Raw genomic sequence first — 24,888 nt, 5'->3', positions numbered from 1 at the left:
CGCATTTCACTCTTAGACCTATTGGTCACAGCTGACTTTTAGCCCTTACACATTTTCTATCAGTCCGATGCCCTGGCGTTTTGAAGCAGACGACAGACTGCTCCCGGCTTCCAGCAAACAGACGCACCAGGCCAGCGGCCATTTGATCCGGAGGGGTTTGGAGGAACTCCCCTCCCCGACCTGCTTTTTAAAGAAATCCGAGATTAAGGGCAGCAAAGACCCGACACCCAAACCCGTCCTGTAATCCGCTGTAGCAGCTCTTAACAGCACAGCACAAGGTATCCGGCAGAGTGCCGACGGCAAAACATCGTCAGTAGGAATAAGAACGGGTTGATGTGCCGTCCCCGCACACTGAACTGCGCACAAAAGTTGTTGTTTTAACATCTAAACTAAAAAGGAAGACTAACAAGCAAAACCTTGAATTTCCTGCTTGTGAGCTGCCCCACATCTCTTCATAATAAAAGTGAGAATGTCACGTAAATGGTCAAAATAAACCGTCTGAGAACAGCAGGTGCCAAATATAGTTAAGTTTTATTTTTTTATTGTCTGACAACACTGTGATAATATAAACTATATAAAGCATGATAAAACACTTCCATAAAACAGAGTCGGTACATATTATAAAATAAAAAATACAAATATGTTAACAAAAGGAAAAAAAAACATTAAAAAGAAAATATTACAATAAAATAATGCTACCAGTTTCTTCCTGTATTCCAAAATTTATTGAAAATGTTTAAATTATGCAGCACTAAGATAAGTTACTTTTATTTTCTCTCCTGATTTTAAACATGCACTAACTCAAACAGAAATAAAACCTATTAATCAATACAGAAAATGTTATTAATCGCATAACATTGCATGTAGATTTAAGGAGGGATGATGCAGTGGCTGTTAAAAGAAATGCATTATAATTACTTCCCATCCCATGGGCTTACAGATTTTAGCAATTAAAAATAGCTCAATAATTCACAATAAAAGGAACAGCCACTGAATTAGCAATAAACTCTGATAAACGAGCAGTTATCGTAGAGATTGTTTGTCAGAAAACTATCAAACAGAAGATCAGCCGCGCTTCAGACAGTCTGTGCACAGAGATGGCATCCACTGCGACCACGATCTTCGCATTTGCTAGGACGCGACAGCCCTAGCAGAAGGACGGAGGGCGAAATGGGAACCCTGCTAACGTCAACAGAAATCCTGAGAGCAAAATTCCACTTGGCTCTTGAAGAGAAACACGCGCGCCTCCTGACCGCGGCGCTGCAAATAATCCTGCTTACACCGTGTTTTGTTTCCACCACGATGATATTCCCAGTGGAAGGAGTGCTTTCCTTCTCCGTCTGCTGTGCAGGGCCGGACAGGCAACCCGCAGGGCAGCTGGGGATGCGTTTTCCCCCCTCACCTCCACAAAACCTTTTGCATTAACGCCCAGAGACAGCGATCTGGCCTTGAACTGAACTACTCAGCCCCTACTATCTTCTTCAAGAAGAAAGCAGCTAAGGAACAACTGCCAGGCGCATCTGCTGAGAGTTAATCCCACAAACTTTAAAGACCCGAAACGGGCCAGCCAAGCGCCCCAAAAACGCCTGACTCCCAGCTCCTGCTCGCAGCGCAAGGCCATCGGTGACCTCCGCAGTTCCTTCCGCTCCTTCCCGTGTCACACACTTGCCGACTACATTATTTCAAAGGAGGCTGGAAGTTTTCAGAGGGGCGACTGCATTCTTCTATGCATTTGGAGAGTTATCTCAACACTTGTTGAGATGGTACTAAAACAATCTACGTCTATGCAGGGTCTTTCATTATTCAACGTAGTAAAAATAGATTTTTAAAAACAGCCCTTAACACATGAACTTCACATTCTTACCGAGGAACGTTTTACCCATCCCCAGTAAACATTGCCACTATCCCTTTGCAGAAATGTGATGCTTTTTAATCATGATCTAATGCAAAATCACTTTTAATTTAGCTATAAACATTTTGGTCAGAAATACACAAACTAACAATAATTCAACACATAGGTGCTACTAACTCAAGAATTCAAGCAATGTAATTTTGTGGAACAAAAGAGAAAAAGAAAATATAAGAGGTTGGATTTTCTGCTGAGTGGATACATATATTCTTAAACAGTAGTAAAGCGGACTTCAATTTTTGTGAAAATATTTGTGATTAAAAGCTTCGAGAGCAGATCCTTCTTAGCATCTGTTACAAAAGCTCTACTAGCATTAATAACCAGCTGAGGATCCTACTTATAATATCAAAGATGTATAAACCCCATTTCTTTGATACCCGTTTGTTATCAAAAGTTTATTGGTTTTTTTTTCAGAGATGCCACTCGTGCAAGAAAAGTGAAATTTGAAACGCAGCTCGATGATGGAGTTTCGGTAAGGCCAATGTAGCCAGTGGTTATTAGTGTGCAAAACCCTTTCCAGTATAAGAAATCAACCTTAACAGAGCTAGTAAGCAGCCAACCGACTTAATATACTAGGGAGCTGCTGTCGCCTACTAGGAGTCAGCAATTACTGACTTTTCAAAGCAAAGTCAGAGGAAATCTTCTCATTGATACAAAGGAGAGTGGAATCTGGGCCCAAGCCCAGGCATACATATTGTCTCTGTTATTAAAGTTTTATTCTGTTGTGTTTCTAATTCCATCTTACATTTCAAGGTATGCCCAGTTTACATCAACTAAAAATCAGACCATTGCCCCACTACGAGAAACCAGTGTTTAAAATTTTGTAAGGAAAAAAAAAAAGACACTGAATCCAATGACCATAGTCAAAATAAACTAATTCCATAGTTTTTAAAATAAGGATATCAGCATACTGAAATGTTTTCCATGTTTTTAGTTTAAAAAAAAGAAGTACAAAATTATACTGAAACTTGAAAATTCACAAGAAAATGTTTTCAGGAGTTTTGCGCAGCCCTGTTCAGGAGCAGTGATGCTCTGACAATGTCTTTTTGACTCCAGTTATAAAGATAGAACCAGCTTCTTGAAGGAGTGGGACCTACGACACATCCTCTATGTGTGGTTGTTGTTAAGATTGCTCTTATTAAAGAATCTCCTCGCTTCGACACTGCTAAGAGACACGGAGCAGCGAGATGGATTCTCTTTTCTGTATTCAATGCTTTCCATCATAGCTTGCTTGATCACCTGGAGAACAGTGAACAATGTGTCATTCAGGGAAATAACTAACATTTTAATGATTTATTAACTGATAGAAAGGACCCCTTCAGATGTTGTTGCTCCTGCTTTTATCACTGTTCTGTCATTGAACAAAGTGATTGCTAAGTATTATTACGAATGCTATTTTCTTGATCATATAAAACAATGATTTTCATGTAGTTAATATATAAAGATATGACAGAATACCACCAATGTCAAAGTCGTCACACAAGAATATACACCATTTAAACCGAGTCCCAATGCAATTCTGAAAGGTAAATCAAACATTGAGAAAATCCATACTTGAAGGACATAGATAATAATTATTATCTTGAGAAAGATTAAGTCTTCACTTTTGCTTCCTTTGTGCTGAAGTAACAAGATTTGTTCACTATATTGAAATAAAAAGAACATTTCTTTATCTGGGATGATCATTTACGCTTGTGAATATGTCAAGTCATTCTATGGATGCTGGGATCACGGTCTTGTGTTACAGCTAGTATCAATTAAAAATAATGATTACTGAGTTAGTTGATAAAGACATTTCCAGAGAGCTTTAAAAAAATTTTCCATTTTCCTTTTTTTCCAGTTAGAAAATCAGCACACATAAAGAACTGAGTATAAAATCCTGAACGTAACGTCTACATCCTGTGCAGCCACCTTTGCTCAGTTACCCTGCAGGACTTTCAATGGTAAAATGACAAAAAACCCACAGGACCCAAATTAAAGAGAGTATGAACTTACCTCGGGTATACTCCAGCCCTCGCTAAAATAAAGCAGGATTTATCCACTAACTATAATCGGCTTTGATCCAGCCAACTTTGAGAAGAGCAAGGGGCACAACTAAATGCAGGAAGCGCTTTCTATGTCAAACGCTGAAGCAAACGCCTGAACCTTCTGTATGGCAGATTTAGGGCTTTACTCACATCATCTACTTTCCCCTTTAAAAGTCCAGACCCCTTAAGGCCCTTCCACACCGGCATACATACATCTATGTTATTGAGGGTGTTGAACTCCATTAGATCATGAAGCCTCTTGAAAGCCTCATTGGGATACTGGAAGTTGAAGGTAGAGAACGGTGTATTCGGATCATCAAAAATGTCAAAGTCTGCAAAATCCTTTTCTTCTTGTGTCTCTCTTGGAACGCCTGCATACAGAACAAATACAGAAGTACAATCGAAATGTTAGGTCTGAGGACTTACCATTTTTTAATGGCTCTTTTGAAATTCCTAACTACTACAGATAGACTTATGAGTTATCTCAGAGACAAAACGTTTCTAGTATATAATTACCGTGTCATTATAAAGCGTGAAAGGAACAGCTAAATTTAGCATCAGAAACTGTGTGCTCACCTGGAGCTTTGTACTTCCGGAAGTTGATGTTGGCCAAAACAAAATGGATTATAGTTGGACAGTCTTTCTCCGAAGAGGTATCCTTTGGTTTGAAAACATAGCACTCCTTCATGCCTTCTCGATCAAATACATTTGGGTCTATTTTCGGGAAAGGAAGCTTGTTCATTTTGGCCCATTTTTCAGCAAGCAAAATTTCCTGAAAAGATAACAAAGACTCAGGTGCATATAAGCATCCACTGCAAAGTGAGATTTTATGTAGAGAGACACAGGTCAAACTGGTTACCAGAAGCAGTTTTATTAACTCGCGCTTCTTTACGGCAGAGGGACCGATCGAGTCAATCTCTGTACAGACGACCCAGCACGGCATACTGAGCACCTAGTTCAGCCTGCCCAATCTTCACCACCTGCGATGATTCACAGGAAGGAAAGAGCTGGTCTGTCACGTAAATCTTTGGGTGAATTTACAGAGCTGACAGCTAGAAAAAACCATCCGTAATTTTACTTGCAAACTGAGTATCAGTGCTATGGAAACCAACGAGAGTTAACAAACACCAATCCACGCATTGTTATGTTCAGAGTCACATCACAGCACAGACAGCATTTGAAAACATGCTAAGTGAAGAAGTAAGTCTGGAAAACAGGCTCTTTTTCCTCGTGACAACTCAGTAAACAAAACAATTTGTAAATAATGACTCAAAAGCGTGTCATGAGGGTGTGTGACAGGGAGGAGAGGGAAGGTCAACATCTTTAATCTTGGTTTTGAATGAAATGGGACCCTTCTTCGGGCGACTGTTTTGGATACACAAAAGATTAAAAGATAGTGGGTGTAAAATGATAAAACAAGAGTAGAGTCATTGACTTCAGCTGGCTGATTTCCCTGTGTGTTGGAGTAATGAAAGTATATTAGAGTGCTGCCATAGATACAGGCCAACTCTTGAACTGGCATTTACTCTTTCTGATGCAAGCAGAGCCAACGGGGTTGCACAGCCAGTAAACAAAACTGGTTTCTGTCCTTTAGGCCACCAGCGTACAGCCTCTGCTTGCGGACTACACTTGTGTATTAGCTGGAGGGACGTCACTCTTTTCATTACGCACATATTTGCGCTTCGGAAATAATGAAGCATTCCTTTCAATGGTGGCTTCATGAAAACCTAAGGCACCACTTAATTTTCCCACCATTTTTTCTTGCGTAAAAGGGTTTTGCCTTTTTGAAATTAGAGTTTACAGAAAAACCTTCAGGACACCACTTGACTTCCAATCAAGCTCTCCACGTTATGTTATGTTCTCCAAAACGGCATAGAAAATTGCAGCTGACGAAGACAGAAAGCTCAATGATAGGCTAAGTGTAACAGAGACGACTATACACAGCCTTTTGCACAGACTCCACATGCAGAACACAACACAGCCGGAGGAAAAAGAAGATGTTTCAGAGGAGATGACAGTGCTGTGTCAGCAAATTCAGCTGACGGGGAAAATACTCAGTCATGACAAAAAAGGAGAAAAATTCTTAAAGAAATAGAAAATTAAAGGAAGAAACAGACTGTGGGATTCAGTCAATTAAGAAAAAAAGAAGGATCTCAGGACTAGTATCAGTCTTCTCAGTGCTCTACTCTTCCAGGTAGTCCCCAAGAGACCTAAAAATTACAGAAGTTACTCCTTTTTATTCTCCTGAAGCTTGGGGGTTTTTTGCATTTGACAACACTGATCTAGAGTTCATTTTGCTATTGCTGTTATTTTCTAATGTTGTTCTGGGGTTTTGTCCCTTATAGCAAGAGGAAGGAAAACAATACTCTGCTTGTTCTAATTGAAATTTCTCTGTAAAGCAACAAAGAATGCCAATTGTTTCTCACACAGGCAACTTTTCCTGGTTTCCTTAAAAATTATTTTTAAAAATCCACATGGGTTTCAAATAAATATTGCCTCTTTTTTGAGTACCTCACAACAGTCTCGTAAGTGCTGCTTTTTCTGTGTTAGCTACCAAAACGATCCAGTGTTAAACTCTTCTGACCAGTTGGAGCTGTCTGGATGCGAGGGTTGTACAGGTCGTACAGAATGACAGCTGTGCTGCCCACACCTGTGGGATTTTTCTGTGGTTGCTTTGCGCTTGCCTGAACGGATGTAGGAATCCTACTTAAACCAGTACTGGGATTATCCTAGTGAGATGTAAATGAACAGTTAGCCCCACTTCCAAAATGTTATATATGTAGCAATACCAGAGTGACTGAGGCACAATTCTGCAAGATGATGACAGAAAACCATTCGTTTACATCACAGCATCACAGAGAACAGCTGTACAGAGCTAGAGCACTGGCACAATGCTAAATGACTGACTTAATTGTTTAATACTGACATAAAATAAAATCCTGCAATTCAGTGTGAAGGCAAGACTTCCATAAAAACAACAGAGCTACTGCTTCAAATGAATTATATTCTTTGTGTCAGTTGTCTCGTGTGAGTCATGTAGACAGGAACTGAGGCAGAGTGCAATATTCTGCCTTGACGTGGAAACAAATTGCTCCGATGCTGCCGATACAATAGCACTAAGGGGTTCTGGAACCATGAAACGTGCAACCAACCCAACTGGAAGAATACAACTGAGTCAAATTTACGAACACAAAGAAAGGAATGGCCTATCTTACTTACTTTGAAAGGAGGACTGGAATCACTTGGCCTCGCTGAAAAATCGAAAGAGATGATGAGATCAACGCCCCTCTGAGGTCTTAAGATAAGTGGGTACGGCAGGTTAAAGGTAAGCCCACTGTCCACTATATGAATCTTTTTGCTCTTCACATCTAGCGGCTCGTATATCCTCTCAAACTCATCGGGATCTGCACAGAATAAATGAAAACAAAACAGAACAGGAACACACAGTTAAGAACTGAAATTGTGATGGGCTTTCAAGTGTTTCCCCAAGTACTGAAGGTACCACAGAATTCAAAATGTACAGCATCCCAGCTAAGCATGAACTCATGTGTAACCTTACCTCTCATCTTAACCACTGCAGAATGAGGGGAAATGAACAGAGCTGGAAGGGACCTCAGTAGGTCAAGTACACAAATGCCCTGTCCCAAGGCAGAAGCAGGAGTGGCTCGGGGCAAAGCTGAAGGGGACAAATGCCCAGGTTTGACCCAGGCCTTCCCAGCTTTACCCCTTCACCCTAACAACCCATACACAAAGGAAAGTGTTTATGGGACATTAAGAGAGAGACTCCTAACGTACACCCTCTCGGTGTCCTACAACCCCTGCCCAAACCTCTTCCCCCAGGTTCCCTCCCAAACCCCTGTCCTTCCCAGCTCCTCTTCCCCAAATTTGCCTAACAGCCTTGATGTGGCTCTGGGCTTGAGCGATGCTTTTCTATGTCTGTGTCTGTCCGTTAAAATTAGGACTACCAAGTCAAATGACTTGTTTTTCAACCTACACCAAATTCAGGACCTCCTACTCACTATGATACTAGGAACAAAAGGCACCGGTAACCCATACCCATATCTGCAATTTAAGCATTGGGCAGAATTACACGTAAGCCACTTAATGCTATTACTGCCACGCTATAGTACAAAATAGTCTCCTACCTCTACTGCCCGAACTGAGGGCTGAAGAAGATGATGGTTCCCCTTTAACCCCAATATTCCCTGGGAGCAGCTCAGGAAAGAACAAGCAATTTTTCCTAAGTCTCTCTGCACTTATCCAAGTCTCTGGATACGCCTAGATGATCCCTGCAGTACTTGAAACTTTTCTCCTGACAGTCTTTTCTTGCTCTAAATCTTAAAAATATTTCCAGTGCACGTTTTTGCCTTTTGACTAAAAACTAATGCTCATATCTATAGAGGGCAGTGTAATCTAAGAAATGCTGAATAGAAGAATATAATTATTTCTTGTATAATTAAATTTCCTAGCATCCACTTATTGGTGATGGAAGTATCTGAAAAAAGATACTTTAATGTGAAGAAAATCCATCAAAAATAATTCAAACTCTAGTTCCTATCATTTCAGGATCCATGAGAAAAATCTATTGTTATGAGCAGCAAAAAAAATCTCAGAAGAGATATTTTGACTTTTTATTTCTGTTATTATTATTATTTATTAGAGGGCACTTTGCTAAGAAATGAGGCACCAGTTTCCTAATAATTGCCTTGATTTCTAAGGGAGAAAACACTTCCAAACCATTGCCTATTGCTAAAGGGCTAAGTGTGTTTATAGACCTATTTTAGAACCAGATATATTTCATAACTATGAATTTAGCATAAATCAATGAAAATAGTTTATCAAATTCATCATAATTAAAAAAAATACACTTACTACAGATCCTTTTAGCACAAGTAAACCAGTTTTGTTTTCCCCCTCCTTTTTTAAAGACAACATTTCAAACACAATTTAACCCTTGTTCTCAATAGAATTTTAAAAAATTGCAGAAACATTTTTGTTGAAGTTTTCTATTATCTTATTTTACAAAATTTGAATTTGAAAGTCAACACTGATCCTTTAAACAAGAATAGTACCACCTATAATAATGTTTGTGATAGGAGTGTTACTGCATACACGAACTCCTTTCCAAAAAGGCATTGAAGAACAAGACAGTTCCTATTGCTTACAGCCTTCATGACTCTATCATCAAATTTATCATAATAATATTATGATATTTTAAATGATAAAACATCATAATGCCATCAATAAAATGACCACATAGATTGTTTTTATTAGTCGTGGTCGTCTTTGATTACAGGAGAAATACAACTTAAAGGTTTTTCTTTTTATTATAATTCATTTTAGAAGTACATTTCTAATCTTTGAACTGAGAAGAAAAGTTCCAAAATGCAACTTGTGTCCACGTTAGGGGGTCAGCATTCAAAAAGCAATGAAGATAATCCAGTGTTATTTTAACGACATGACTTTAAAGGCAGGCTGAGAATGTAACTTGATTTGATTTACACGGGGTCTGGAGCCATAGGCCAGAAGGAGCACACAACGCCCTGGTGAGACAAGGCAAGCAGGCAGACTGATCTGCGGGTCAGGACACTGCGGGCGAGCCTGCAATTGCTCCTGGGAGAGGCGTCATGCTCAGTAAGCACCCCTGACGCTAAAGGAAGCATCACCTCCTCTATAACCTGTGCTGTAGTTACTCTAAGGGCTGGATAGGAAACCTTTGTTCTTTTTATAGTTTACAACATGTGAATCCAGGACAATCATTCTATATACGCAGCCCTGGTAAGTCAATCCATCATTATTCATCAAACAGCATGAAGACCGAATGGAGTATTTATGCTCTGAGAGCCTGGGACATTAATCGTCAACCCATGTAGACTGCTTTTATGAAAGATGCATCCGTATTACAAAAAGCTTTCAGTCCATCAAACAGCAAACTGGGAGATGCACAAGATATTTACGAGTACAGCTCTGTGTTAAACTAGCTCAGCATGCCTATCTGGTTCGCCATGATCAAATACACAGATATTAAGAACTGTTTGGAAATAAAAAAGAGAGCATATTCTAGAGACCAAACTTTGTCACAGACGGCAGCTTCAATGGAAGTATGGGAGATGAAAAGGGCATCTGCTTCTGACGTGTGTCTACTATAACAGAGTTTCCATAACCACTGAAATAAGGAAGCAGAGATTATGAGTTATTTTTTCCCTATTGTTTATTCACTTGGCATTTTCTCAAGTGATTTTAGTGTGTTGTAATATCAAGGCACAGAAACAGAACAACTCTGAGTTGACAATAAAATCATTCAAGGGGTGTAAAGTTTTAAAGCATATTTGAGATCAATTAAGAAAATGCTCAGCATCAATAGAATCCGTAGCAAAGCGAAGCACAGCATTTTACTTCCAGATCAAGCAGCTGGGATCTCTGCTGTATGCACTGCAGACCCCAAATTCAATCCTCAGTAATGACTGTAACATCGGCTTAGGTCTGCCACAGTTCATCCTTTGCAGTGCAACTCAGTGGGTCTACAGAAGGTCTGAGACAACTGGAGATGTAAAGTATTATTTATACCCTTTTTGATTCATTTATTTCTCCTTTGGAGTGTCTGGTAATAAAGACAAAGTGAGCCCTACAGCAATGCAGACTTCTCTCTGTACTCAGGCTGATAGGTAAACTGCTAGCGGTAGGAATAAATATGCAAAGCTTAAATGCATCCAGTACCTTGATAACATACAATATTTGAAATTTACACCAAAGTTTCCTTTCTACTCCTCTGCATTTCTAGGCTCTTACATATATTAGCAACATTCACAGCATTAAAATCTGGATACACTTAATCACACTACCGAATGATGAAATTTTGTATTAACCACTGAAATTTCAAGGGTTTTTTAACTATTCTTGACCATAATATTGCAACTACTCATAGCTGTTAGGTTTGAGTTGTTAGTTCAGGTTTGTGAGCGTGGGCTTCAGCTAACACTAAACGAATCGCAGTTATGTCAAACTTTTGCCAAACATTTTACCCAAAGAAATTTCAGGTGCTCAAAAGTAATTGTCTCAGATGTGCAGGCTCGTTCTGTCAAACCAGCATTTTATTTCAATTGAAATTAAAACCCAGGAAGTTGATAGTTGATTCTGAAGATTATCCACGTCTTAATTATGAAAAATTCTCATCAACTGTCATTTTTTCCAACCATAAATTTACTACCCGCTTTCCTGCCTCTTTTACAACTACTATAAATATTAAGATTACCCAGTTGTAAACAGCTCTGAGATGATAAAAATATTTAGAAAGTGGAGGACAGATGGAAATTACTATACAACCACTCAAAGGGATTTGTTACATTAACAAATACACATTAGAGCGCGTCTGCTACTTAAGCTTTAAAACGACATCTGGTATTTACTATTGCATAATGACCAGCTAGCACAATCTCTTTCCTCTGAATAGAAAATAAGGGCTGAAGTGACTACTGTTATTACGAGGGACGGTTGGCAACACTGCGCCGCTACACAAGAACATGGGAGGAACACCACTTTCAGAGATTTCTAGTTCCTCAGCTTGATGGATGTCAGTAATAATCCACAATAATCCAGAAGCATTACAGTTTGTGTCACAGAAACTGTATGTGGAGGCTCCACCAAGTATGCGTCTTCACTCTGACGTAACTTTTCTATAGGGAAACTCACACCCTTAACTCAGTGCTCTGTTGCCTCCTGAAGAAGAAAAAAAAAAGCACCAGTGCCAGAAGAATACTAAGAAATTCACTGGCTCTCATTGAGCAGATTGTAATGAACACTGTCTATAGCAAATCTTCAAAATACTAATCGAACATGATTCCTAATTCTCTGCAGCTACTGTCCCAGACACCATACACTTCGTCGAGTGGGGGAAGACACTGAACGTCTTTTGCAAATTAACATTTTTCTGCAATTCTTATTTTCCATCCTCATTCTTGCTTCCTGCTTAAGCCAACATGAAATGTGGATGCATCTACACATCAGTCACACATGAAATGTGAATGCAGACAGATGGGTCACACTGGGAAGAACGTGGTGTCAGCAAAGCAAGGACCTACATCTAAAGAAGTATGCTCCCTCCACAGGTTTTTCAGAGGAAGACAAAGACAGCGAAATTTTTGCAACAGGGAAGCCCTGCAGGAGGACAAGGAAAGGTTTTATTTCCACCGGAAGGCTTAGCACCAGTCAGAGAAAAGGAATAACACAGGATACCCTTCAGAGAAGTCCAAGAGAGTGACAAAGTGGCCTTAATGAAGGGCACCATACACAAAAGCAGCTTGGTCACCTCTGCCAGCAGTTCCTTCAAAACAAAGAGCCACTTGCCCTCCAAAAGGTACTGACTGCTGTGCACACTCTGCCAGGGGGCACGGGAGGTAGGCAGCAGACAGAAGTCACCGAGCGGTGCCCTCTGTGACACCCCGTCACCTCATAACCTCTGCTGCTGATCAATAGTCACGACTGCCGCTACAGAAACCTTCTCCTGCCTTCAGGTACCTGCTGTGGTAAGCCTCATAGTTCGATGTTTCTGGTTTTCCTAATGGATATGCAGCAACATCGGCTTTCTGCGAACTAACCTGCAACGGCTGCATCTAGCTCATCCTCCTCCACGGACTCCTGAGTAAGAAGGTCTGCCAGAGGAGAGAGCGGGTAACAGCTGTTGAGGTTCAATCCCAGCATGAAGTTGTGCACCTTCCCAGCACGCCCTTCCCTGGTGTTGAAAAGGGCACTGTCACCCACCAAAGCCATCAGCATTCGCTGCACCCAGCTTTCTTGGCTGCTGTTCTGATATTCTTGATTTGCCTCAGCGTTTTCAGTGCCTGTAGAGGAAAATGAAAATAACCAGTGGTGAGACAGTTAACACATGAAGTATAAAACCAAGGTTTCTGGGTCTACGAAAATAAAGGACCTATTAAAATAAAAGGAATCGGGTCATAGCCTTCTTTCAAGGAGCCATGGACTGAATGTTCACAGGAATGGAGAGAAATCACCCTCTTACCTTCACAGGCCAGTGAAACTTTTCATCTGCAGTATAGTAGTATGGATGTGTCCATCAGGAAAATAGACTGGGAATGTGTTAGATGACCTGAGCCAGACTTAACTAGTCTGGACGGCAAGGGCAATGAGGATATGGCTTTATCTGCGCTAGCACCCAAAACGCAAACTCTCCTGGGCTCTCAGGAGACAGACTTGAGTCACCAAGATCCATGCTCTATGTAGACCTAATTCATCTGGATGCGTACTGACACCCTTCTCCATCCTTTGCTGACCCAGCTTTCCTTAAGAAGGCAAAGTCAGTCTGCATAAAAGAGAATGCTATAGCATGGGAATTCTAAAATATCTGAAAACATCCTTTCAGTAAACTGTAGACTACAATCAATATCTGGTTTTAATTAACTAAAGAGTACAACGAAATGTCCAGTCTTAGATGTCTACAGCTAGACGTTGCAGTAAAAATAACTTGGATTGGTGTCACCTTGCATTCGTACTGTCAAAACTTGACTTTTTTATAAGGAGATAATTCAGGCTGAGGCTTGATACTTTAAATCCAGCACTGAAATGTGCCTCTTCAATCCAGGCTGTAAAGGAGCTGATTTTTATATAAGTAGAGAGAAAACAAGCATCAAGCACCACAACGTTTAGAGGTCCAACGTCTGTACAATATATTCTATAGAAATGAGAGGCATTACCCATTGTTTACAAATCACAGATTTGTAGGTTGTCCACTATGGCTACAAACTATGAGGGAAATGTAGTGTTTTGTGCTGGCTATAGTGCTTAAAAAGGAAATCCGCAAATAAACACAAAATGTGGTATCACCCTGTCCCTATTATTTTACACATAAGGGGAATTGAGGAAGCAATCGCTCAACTGAGCTAATGACATAATTCACTGTCTCATAGCACAAGATTTTCTTTTCTTCCTGTAGATCCTAAAATTACAAAGAGCTGCATTCCCATCTTTGCTTTAGTTGTTAAAAAAATAGTTCATTGCTTCAGGTGAAAACCACTGTTGTCCCCAAAAGTACCATCAAATACAGAAAGCATGATTAGGACGAGACAGAGACCCTGACTAAAATCACAGAAATCCCCAGGTGGTTTAGGTGCCTAAAGACAATTTTCAATAGGATCTTTTCTTCCCACTGCCTGATGTTTCCCTTGTGGTTGCGCCTCTTCTGATGCCAAGACTGAAGATGTGTGAGAGAATCATTTGATCATCAGCTTGAGCAGGAGGCATGAAGTCAAGCCAAAGGCCCTCCTGAGGTCTCTTGTTCAACATTTCTCTATTTTGCTGAGCCACTGGTTCCTTTAAGTTTTATACCAATTAAGTTTTATCATTGGTATAAATGAGAGCAGAGCTCTCAGTTATAAGAGACTATTGGTAAGACTAAGGAAAACCAGCTATGGCTAATTACCAGCATCTACCGACTTGACCATGCTACGCCAAAGCTGATGAAAACAGTAAACTACGAAATAGAACGTGAGCATTTCCTTACCTTTTGGATGCTGTGATTCATCTTCACTGTCTGAACTGTCATTGCTTACAAGGTGCTTTAGCCTAATATTTTCTGTTGAAAGAAATACAAAATTACTTTAAACTGCTAGGGTTTATCAGAACAGCTAAGAATTTCAAAACCATTTGAGTCATAAAACTATCACAGTCTTCATAATAGAAAATACAGCTGAAGAGATTCGATTTGCTGTGGACATCTCTATGTTCAGAATCTGATCAGAATATATTGGCTTTAGCCTGCAATTTTTGCAAGGCTCCTGCACTAAGGAGATTAGCCAAAGGGTTGAGGAAACAAAATGTAATCCTAAAGCAGTACCTACCACTCACCTCTGCACCACGTATCTGACACATTTCATTCACCTTGATTAAAATTTAGATGTATAACTTCTGCCCTCGCAATAACTCCTAGTGAACTAGGAAGACAGCGTTTGTTAATTACCTGCTAATTAAAAAAAAACAAAAAGAGCAACGCTTAACCTCATTCATACATATATGAATGGGTACCCTTACAAACAGTGGGGGAAAAACCAAGATGGTTATAAAAGTTCTACTGGAGTATGTATGGAAAAAAAAGGCAAATGCAGTTACACGGGTAGAAAAGACAATGGTTTTCATCTCAAAACATTAAGTTATGAGAGAGAAATAAAAACAGAAATGAGTGAACTTCTCTGGCAAAAATCTGCATTTTGTTAGGGTTAACAGCTTTGTTTCCAAACCAACCACAAAGTCATTGTTAACTGTTCATTACTATCTCAAGGAATTATTTCAAAGTCAAAATGAGTACTGAAAAAGCAGCACATTCCACTCCTCAGGTAAGGTTTGTAGTGGAGGTGAATTCATGTGAAAAGGGATTATAGGTTGACAACATTATTTTCGCTAATTATGGAGAGAAGCCTTTCTTGAAATACAGTAGATTTACAGTAGTTTTATGAGCAGCTTCATCTTGGAAGCTTATACCCTACAGAGACTGGAGACAGAGACTGAAGTCCAGTGATGCAACTGTATCCAAGAGAAGATTTTTGAAAACTAAAACCCTTTATTCCCTAGTATAATGTATGCTAGGAATCGTCTCTAATTGAAATTTGAAGCCAGTTAAAATAAACTGAATGAGGGTTCTTTCCTAAATGAACTTAGGATATTATCAACTAATTGGCTTTTCCATTAAAAAATGAAAATAAAATAACATCTACTTTTTCTCACAGAAGGATAATCTAATCTCGCAGATGTTGGTCTCTGGTGGCATACCCCTGCTTTGGGCTGTAATTTCCAACAAATGCTGTAATTTCTACCAAATGCAGTATCAAAACAATAGCAATTACGCTCTGCACCTTTTGCTTAAGTCTAAATCTAATTCCTGTAAGCACACCTGGCTGAAAGAGAAGGTTGAAGAGAGATTCACCGTAATATCAAGTGTAACAACCCACAGCTTTATTACGCTTGGTAATGAATACTTGATACAGATGACCACCACTTTTGCTTTTTTCCTAAAGAGGATCACGTCCTCTTAGACTTACAACACTGCAAAAATCCCCACAGAAACAGAAGAGCTTAGTCATCATGTATTTTAACTTAAATACTTTTTCTTTTTAATACTCAGTGGGTCCTCAATATACCAAATACCGTCAACAGACAAACACACACCAAAGACAAACACGTACACATTCTTGAGCGATGACATAGGAGACACGTCAAAATAAAAACCAGTGACCAAAAAAGGAAGCTAACAAAAACAACAAATGCAATTTTTGGACATCAAACCATCTCTTTAAAGCAACCCCCATGCAAAATTTATTATTTACTGCTTCTAGGAGTGATTTATACAGGCTGTGTGTAACACTGGCTCTTCTGATGCCCACTGGCATTTTGCCATTCCCTTTGGTGGTACCACAGTTTCATTGGGACATCTACAGCTCTGGGAATAGATTGCGGTTCAAGTCACATTAGTATTTTCACATCCAATCCCACTTCAAAGCGTATTTTTAAAATTATATGTGAAATGAACCACGGATGAGAGAGAACATTCTGTCTCTCAACATCTTAAAAAGCAATAACACAGACTGTTTCACTATCAAATTTATTGATGGAGATCTTCCATTAGTAGGTATTAACACTCATGAGGTGTATCAGAAATATGAACCTAGAGGCACAGGTCTCATTTTCATCCATAAATAAGTACATTATCAAACAGCTGAATACAATCTATTAGGAGACAGAGACAGCTAAGGGGCTTGGGGGTTTTTTGTTGGTTTTTTAAAATCAACTCATCTGCATTTTCTCTTCACGCTCTTGAGAAAAATCTGGCTGTCTAGTACAATTTATTTATTGGTTATATATTTCCCTGAAATGCCGTCTTCTGAATAAGAAAAAAAGTGTAAAAACCCCTTTCATTATCAACTGCATTCTCGAATAAAACACAATAGTCTATTCAAACCAAGCTACAACTCCTTCCTTACAGTCATTACGCCATTTGTGCATTAGGAATGAAACCAAAATCATTAAATTAGTAAGCAAAAGACCAGATACCAACAGATAACTTGTGGTTAGAATGGAACAATCTGACAATCCAGAGACGGTAAAATTTGGTTTTACTTTACTAATCCCTTGAATAGTACAGTCCAGTGTCAAGAGACTACACAAGTAACTTCAAGTATTTGTCAGCTTCTGATCTCCAAGAACTAGCATAACAACATAAAAAAGGGAGTGGGATTCTTTTAATTTCATGAAAATAGTTGGATATATGCAGGTGACTTTCAGTACTTCTGAAACACTCAGAAACAAAAGTGAAAGAAAGAAAAGAAAATTACTAACCCTCTTTCCCTGACCTCATCAGCATCTAGCAATTTCAGCAATTAAAGTTACTTGAATTCCACATTCTTAACATGACTACCAGCAGAGTGCCATCCTTCCACTGAGTAAGAGTGCACTGAATCTTGCTGGTCATTGTTTTGCCTAGTAGAAGAATTATTTACTAATATTACCTAATTCTTCTTCCATGGTGGGACCTTTATTCTGAGAATTGGAGACGCCAAGCACTCTGTTAAATAATATAGAAAATGCACTGCCCCAGACGCCTGAAAGGGAAAAAGTAAACCATGAGTGGAGGCTGGTAGAAGAAGAAAAAACATATACTGCACTATTTAAGCAGTTGCTTGCTCTCTGAACACACCTCTGATTTTGGAACATGGTAAGTCATAAGCTCAGATGTACATACCAGAAACAAAAAAAACAGGGAATGCCAATCCATGTCTGTGAAATCTTTCAAATGGATGCCTTCCAACAAATTGAGAACTCTACTTCTTGTCTCATGCTTTGTGTGATTATATTTAAAAACCCTTGTCCATGAACTACTGAAATTAGTTTTATTTTAAAGTCTCTTTCTGTCACATACTCACCCATCAAGAAATGCAAGGGATTTTCACTATACTTCTTCACTACTGTCCCCATAAAAAATTTGCTTCCAAACAAATCAGGAGACATAAAAGTGCCATACTTTGCCATACCAATCTCATACGGACTGAACTCCACCCAGTCTGCAAAATAGGAAACACAACTGTGCTTAGTTAGCAATCTCAACCTGAAGAGAAAGAGAGGGTGAAAATACATAAATGAATGAAACCTCTGTCCAAGCAAAGACATTTTAGTTAAATGGGAAGCTAAATAACCAACAGGAATATCTCTTAGGTTGTGCAGAAGTCAAAATTTTGACTTCAAATGAAGGACAGTCTAATGTCTCAGCAGAGAAGGAATTCTCATTCTCATTCTCTCTTATCACAACAAACTTTGATGAAAAAATATGAAGTAAAAACAGAAGTATAAAAGCAGTGATCACAAATGAGAAAAACAAAATGACATCTGGTTTTCATCTCATGCTTCAGTAGGATTCCCTGTCACATGAAATGCAACATGGGTCTAAGTTCCAAGTTTCTTTTCTTTCACTGTGATCCTACCAAAAATGTGGAGGGCAGCGACAAAGGCGGCTTTCAAAAGTTGTGAAAGATTCTAGGAAAGGCATTTGGGTTCCACCAAAACCTAAAGTTTCTAGTGAAATCCAATATGAAAAGGCAAAGCTGAGAGGCAACTGAGTAACTTATTAATACGAAACGATGCAAAACATATTTTTAAAAGTACATGCCATTTTACTGAATAGAAAGGTCAATAAAAATATGGAATAAAATGTTCAAATGCACTTTCTGATCTTAGCAGAAAATTTCAGAAGTGATTTACATTCTATGATGTATGCCTTTTTTGAAAATGGATTTTAGCTGATTTTGAAATATTTTCTTTGATACCGGTAGGGTTGCTTACATCAGAGAATTCATTTCAAAAAGAGAGCAATACAAACAAAAAATACCTGACATTTTTAGTATTTCACCCATTCATCTATTTTATGTTCCATATTTTTAGTAGTGATTGATTTGACTGCTTCTGTAAACAAATTAGAAATAATTCTGAACTAGAAAGGCAAAAGAAACAGCTTTGAAAAAGCCCCACAAGTCATATGATGTCATCCACTCCTCAAGATATTCAGTGTTTCTGTTGAAATGTTAAGCATAAGGTTAGCAACTCATCCTGAAAAGGCAGGATTTAATCACGACTGCAGAGAGTTTCGTTTCGTGGGGCAATGCTTATCTATGCTAAGTCAAATACAACATCCTGTTTTCCAAATAAACCACCCACAAATCTTCACATTTATTGGAACAGAAGGAAATTCCTTTGAAGACCCAATCCAGGAATTTAACGGTATTTCCCTTTAGATATATAAACAGGAATCGGCAGATACGTATTCAGAACCATGTTGACAGCAAAACTGAATTTAAAATTTAATCTGTGATAATCCACTTTTATTTTTCTATTTGCACTGAAGAAGATGATTTCTCAAATCACATATCCTGCTTAGGGAAATAAGATTTCTGCCTTAAAACCAAAGGGCTTCAGCATTAGCTTCTGCCATTCCAGAAGCTCCTTGAGACAGCGGCCATTTAAATGAGCAGGACTTGAATGTCCCAAGAGACAAGAACTCTATACCAAGAGAAATACTTAGTGTTTATATCCCTAAAAAGGGATGTAAACTGGGGCTGGGGCTTAATCCAAAATGTACTAAAGTCAAACCTCTCAGCTGTGTTCACTGCATTTCGGATGTGGCCCTGATGTAAGTTAGATCATAACTCTACAGTGCTTCATACCAGCTGAAGATGCAACAGATTTTTCCTGTTCTCAGGAGGGAAGACAGAGAGGTAATATTTTGCCAACTTTAAGCATTTGGCAGATTCAGGATTGGGCACATAAATGCATGGACTGTACTCACACACCAAGACCAGGTCCGCTTTACAGTCCGGCCTTGCTGCAAGCATACCCAATCCAGTACGTGTGATGAGCATGGCAAACGAGCGCCGACTGAAGGATCCCTCTGAAGCCTGGAGCCTGGGATCTGAGCACCATGAATCCATACCTCAAGGCAGCCCTGCTTCCCAAATCAGTTCTGTAGCACTGACTGGTATGGAGCAACACACACACTCACCCTCTCACAGACATAAGTTTAATATAATGACTTTCAAGAGCAAAACCCCAAAATCCAAATTTTGACTGATCTGGCATTGCAGCAGCGGTAAAGCTGGTGAACAAGGCTGTCAGGGGATGGAAGCACGCAATACCAAAGCCAAACATTAAATTCCACTCCCCTCTTTAACACTGGATATCAGTATCTTAAGGTAATTTCTTATCGTTAAAGAAGCTATCGTAATACAGAAAAAAAGCTGTCTTTAACTAAATCACTGTAATTATGTTCAGTTAAAATGATTACTGCAAGTTTTGGGTATGGCCGGCGCCACCTGGGTCAGAAATGCTATTGGTAGGGAAAACATGCAGAGCCCGGGGCATGAAAGCTATTAGCAGCTGCATGAAATCTTGCACCATCGCTCCCGGAAGGAATGTTATCTGATATAATTAATGCATTTCAACTTGAAGCAACATGAACGATCTCACCTCCACCTATAATCTAGTAAATAAGAAAGTGTAAATATTCTGTTCAAAACTTACTATATATTTCACATCAAGAATAGCTGTTTCAGTTCTAACAGGAGGAAAAAACCTTACAACAGAAACGATCAAGATCTAGCATCCTATATAATGATATAGATGCTAGCCTCAAAAAAGCAAAAATAAGATCCATTGGCAGAGGCAATACCTTTTTTAGACCAATGGGTAAGGCTACAGAAATTAGACCAGCCTTCCGGTGCTTCTGGTCTTGCTTAGAGAAGGCCATTATTAACTAAAGATAATTTTGTTTTTAAAACAGTAAATAAGTAACCCAAATAAAATGTCTCAGAAAACAGAAGCTCATCAAAAAACAAAATACTTTTATTTTCAAACAAAAAGGTTTCCGTTTCCTAAGGAGGTAAGTAGACATTCTCCCATGAAAAATTTAACGTCATTTACAATCTCATTTTCCATTACAAACAAAGTTTTGACAGCAACTTTTCCAAATAATCTTTTTAGGAAATGTGGATACAAAGTCTGACTTATAAACCTTGGGCAAGCCATTTGGTGTTTTCCTTCTCAGTCTTTTATATAACTATATAGAAATACATATCCTTTTCTTTGTACAGCATCTAGCACAACTGGACCCACTCTCAGTTGAGGTTACTGGATGGGATTAAAACCTATGGGATAAATTAAAAAAAAAAAGAAAAAGCAAAAGCCCCTTTTGTGTTACCAACAGTACTTTACACTGTGCAAGAAGTAAAAAAGAGGAAGTATATCTAATTTGTTTGTTCAATTCTCATTTCACTCTTCTTAGAAAAAGGAATAATCTTACATGACTGAAGAAATTTCCCTTTTGATATACTTACCTGTTTGATATACTAATGTTAAGCAGCTTTCTGCTGTTGCAGAAACACCAGCTTTCTTTTTGTCTTGACTGCTGCAATGTACTTAGCTACTTCATGGATAAGCAATATTCTTTTCAATTGGTAGGAAATAATTTTTTTGTAACATACAGAGAACAAAGCTTAACTGTACATCACTCAACACTTTACAGAAACCTAAAGAGGCTGTTACTGTGTTAGACCTATTTTCAGGTAAAGAAATAAAAATTAAGGTTTACAAAATGGTCTAAGAGTAAGTCTCCAAACCCAAGAGACTAGATCCTGGAAAATCTGTTGACCTAAAACATCAAAAAACCTGTTGACCTAAAATACAGTCTGTTTGTCTTTCCATGGACAGGAAAAGATGCATCTTAAAAGCCAAGACGAGGCTCAGTTCCATGGTATGCCATGAGGAGTACGCCCATTTGATGCCTGTTCTCCACAACCCTGTAACCTTGGTGCAAATACTGCACCAATCCACTCAGTATCCACCCACCTTAGTACGGGATCACTTATCCCTGAGCTAACCTCCTGTTATCAGACTCGACTGTCAGATTCCCAGAAGCCGCTAACACAAATGTGTCCGTTTCCCCATCACCTTTTAAAACCCATCAGAACTGTCCTTATGATGTGCCTGTTTGGTACATCCTGCAACATCACAACTTCCTATTCTTTTTATAAATTAAAATCTCCCCGTACTCAGTTCATAACAACGCGAATTTTGTTAAGCCCTGAAGAATGTTTCATATCATGGCAAATTCCTTCCTAATCCTTGCCAGAAGACTAATAATTTCAAGGTGTACCAAGTTGCAGGATACAATTATTCTCAGAAGTATTAAAAAATAGGGTTTTTTTCAGCCCTGCACTTCTCTCTTCTTTTCACAAGGGGCTTAATACACAGATTGAAAACATACCTGCAAACATCAGCTCCGAGACATCTGGTTTGACATGGAGACATGTAAAGAGTGGGAGAGCACACTGTGCATTATTGATTTTCTCTTTCATGTTGCTCAAAGTGGTGTCCATTCTCTGCATGAGAAGAAAGACATTACGTCCAAACGGATCCTATACAGGCCTGCTGATATTTGGGAAACTACTCATTTCTCTGAAATCCTCAAAAGAGAAGGAAAATGGACAAACACAGTTATTTCCAAGAAAAACAGAACAGAAGAACTTGTAAAAGGAAGTAATCTGCTTGAATACCTTTTAAATGCACAATTCAGGAAGGAAGGAGTGGGAGAAGACATGGTAGGGAGATGAAATAAGCATGTGTTATAGAATCCAAAATAACATGGCCAAAAAGAAAACAGTATTGCTGGACAAAGCAAGTTCTTTCCCTCTGCTACTGTAGAAGATGAAAACAAGGAAAAACCTCTTAGGCAGAACTGCCACTAATGATCATGTGATGTTTTTCAATCTGTGCTGTTTCTGAAAAGTCAGCAAAGATAACTAAGAAAAGCAAATGGACTATTAGGAGGCTTACATTTGCTAACCAAGGATCTGCATTTCCCCCAGAAAAATGTTCTGGAGTCTGCAGTCAAGAAAGACTGAAAGTCATTATGACATAATGGTACTAAGATGTATTATCTGTGAATAAACCAAGAGCCTTATTTCCATTTTTCAATGATTGTGTCAGGTTCAGATTTAAGCTAAACATCTGTGCATTTCTCCTTAATAAACAGGGACTTCTAACCAGCCTCACAGGATCATTAACATCCCTTCATCATCAGAAACTCACCCTATATATCACAGTTACTAAAAGCTGTGTTGCCTGTTTTCCGTATTTTAGTGTTTAAAACCTAATGGCAACATATACTCATGAAAGATACAAGTGTATAAAACAAGTCTGTGAATCTATTAACACATTTCAATCTTACGATAAGATCAAATCCAAATTCTGCTCACCTGACTCATTTGAACTTGAAGTCTGTGTGCCCGATTCAGTCAATTAGGATTTGTCAATAATAAAATATAACAGTATGAAGCCCTCCTATTGTTTCTTTTTTCAGAAAAAACAGTAATAATAAACAGACATGTGGATCTTTCCCCTTGAAATTAGTATTTTGTTAAGCAAATGCTGCTTTTCTTATAGCAAAATGTGCGTAAAAAGGTTACATCATTTTGTAATTTTTTCTTGAAATTGCTCAAGCAGTAATTTTAATGGATGATACACAATGTTAAGAGCTTGTTGCAAGTACCCAGCAGTTGAGTTCATTTCTGTTGCACATGAATGCATGACGTTTTCCTAGTTCTTAAAGAAATGAGTACCATTCAGAAACATGTCCCAGAGCAAGGAAAACATTTTATAAGTTTCTTATCCAGTATCTGTTCAGCTATGACTTTAAATATTCCTTGTGCTAAACATGCTTTGTTAAATGTTACCAAGGTCGTTTCAAAAAAATAGTAACAGCAGTTATTACACAATAGTTTCACAACTCCAATAATCATAAAAAAATGAACTCACATTATGGATAAGTGTTTCACCTATTAGCATTCCAAAGATATCTGTGAAGGTGACAGGCTGGCCTGAGCTTTTCTTATTCCACAGTGCTTCAATGTAGCGTTTGACTTTCTGAGGAGTGAGCAGCAGAAGTGGGTTGTGACTCACAGAGTTCATCAATTCTTGATTAATCTCCTTTGGTCCTTTTTCTGGAAAATCCGGGTGTGAATACAAAGTTGACATGTACCTGCAATAGAAAATAGGCTCTGTAAGTATCAAAGCCTGGTTCAGTGTCAGCTGCCTGAAACGTACAATAAGCTCATAAATAACTTGATAAAATTACTGATTAAATCAGATTAATTTACTCACCGTTTATAAAGTAAGCTGTAATTTCTTTTTTCTCAAGGCACAGAAAGCTAAATAATTTATTCTAAATATAAGCATACAATCAACATACATTTCCATAATGCATATGAAGTAAAAGATTAGAGAGTTCTTTATTTATCTGTTTAAGGGACAATGGACAGAATCATCCTAAGCTGAAAAAACAGCTTCTCAAGTTATCACAGCGTACCTCAATTTGGCAGACTGGAGGTCCTATAGGCATACACACGCAGTTCTTTCACTCTAAGATGTACCTCTCTCTCTCACTCTCCAGTTCATTATTACTATTCAAAAATTCCTAACATACATTAGTATATGGCATATTTTCCAGGATCCAGATGTTTTCATAATAAAATGAAGCACAATAACTACAACCTGTGCAGAGACTTAATTGAGTCTGAGGATTCAGAAGAGGCCTATCAGGTAAATCTTGATTCTGTCACTGAGTAACTCTGGAAACTGAAGTTTTGCTTACTCAAAACAAAGTTTAGACACACATGCAGACAACTGTTGTTTGCACTTGGTTGGCTTAAGTAACACTATGGGTGAAGACTCGAGATCGGCCGTCCTAATCTACTAGATGTTCATTTCACTGTTATTTATTCAATTAGCTGACTCAGGTATACATACCATACTGCAGGCATAATTCTGCGTAGCAGTGAGATACACAGTGTAAGCTTGGCCCTGAGATCACTGCCCGGCAATTTACTTGACAGCATGATGAACCCCGTCACA

General features: G+C 38.7%; 1 protein-coding gene across 3 annotated transcripts in view; it reads right to left on the bottom strand.

The window, feature by feature from the left end:
* Positions 1-2,303: 2,303 nt before the first annotated feature.
* The window catches only part of PLA2G4A (phospholipase A2 group IVA), an 88,107-nt gene continuing 65,522 nt past the window's right edge, over positions 2,304-24,888 (bottom strand). For all 3 annotated transcript variants that reach the window (XM_075156982.1, XM_075156984.1, XM_075156983.1), the window contains 10 exons: positions 23,794-24,016; positions 22,244-22,358; positions 17,859-17,996; positions 17,445-17,537; positions 14,450-14,521; positions 12,531-12,773; positions 7,156-7,340; positions 4,513-4,708; positions 4,150-4,307; positions 2,304-3,148 (listed from right to left, as the gene is read on the bottom strand). In XM_075156982.1, coding sequence (XP_075013083.1) covers positions 3,017-3,148; positions 4,150-4,307; positions 4,513-4,708; positions 7,156-7,340; positions 12,531-12,773; positions 14,450-14,521; positions 17,445-17,537; positions 17,859-17,996; positions 22,244-22,358; positions 23,794-24,016 — 1,555 coding nt within the window. In that variant the 3' untranslated portion in view covers positions 2,304-3,016. The remainder of the gene's footprint in view (positions 3,149-4,149; positions 4,308-4,512; positions 4,709-7,155; positions 7,341-12,530; positions 12,774-14,449; positions 14,522-17,444; positions 17,538-17,858; positions 17,997-22,243; positions 22,359-23,793; positions 24,017-24,888) is intronic.

The sequence above is a fragment of the Calonectris borealis genome, chromosome 8, assembly GCF_964195595.1.
Source record: "Calonectris borealis chromosome 8, bCalBor7.hap1.2, whole genome shotgun sequence".
NCBI lineage: Eukaryota > Metazoa > Chordata > Aves > Procellariiformes > Procellariidae > Calonectris > Calonectris borealis.
Note: the sequence above shows the minus strand (reverse complement) of the source record. Positions and strands in the feature narration are given on the sequence as shown.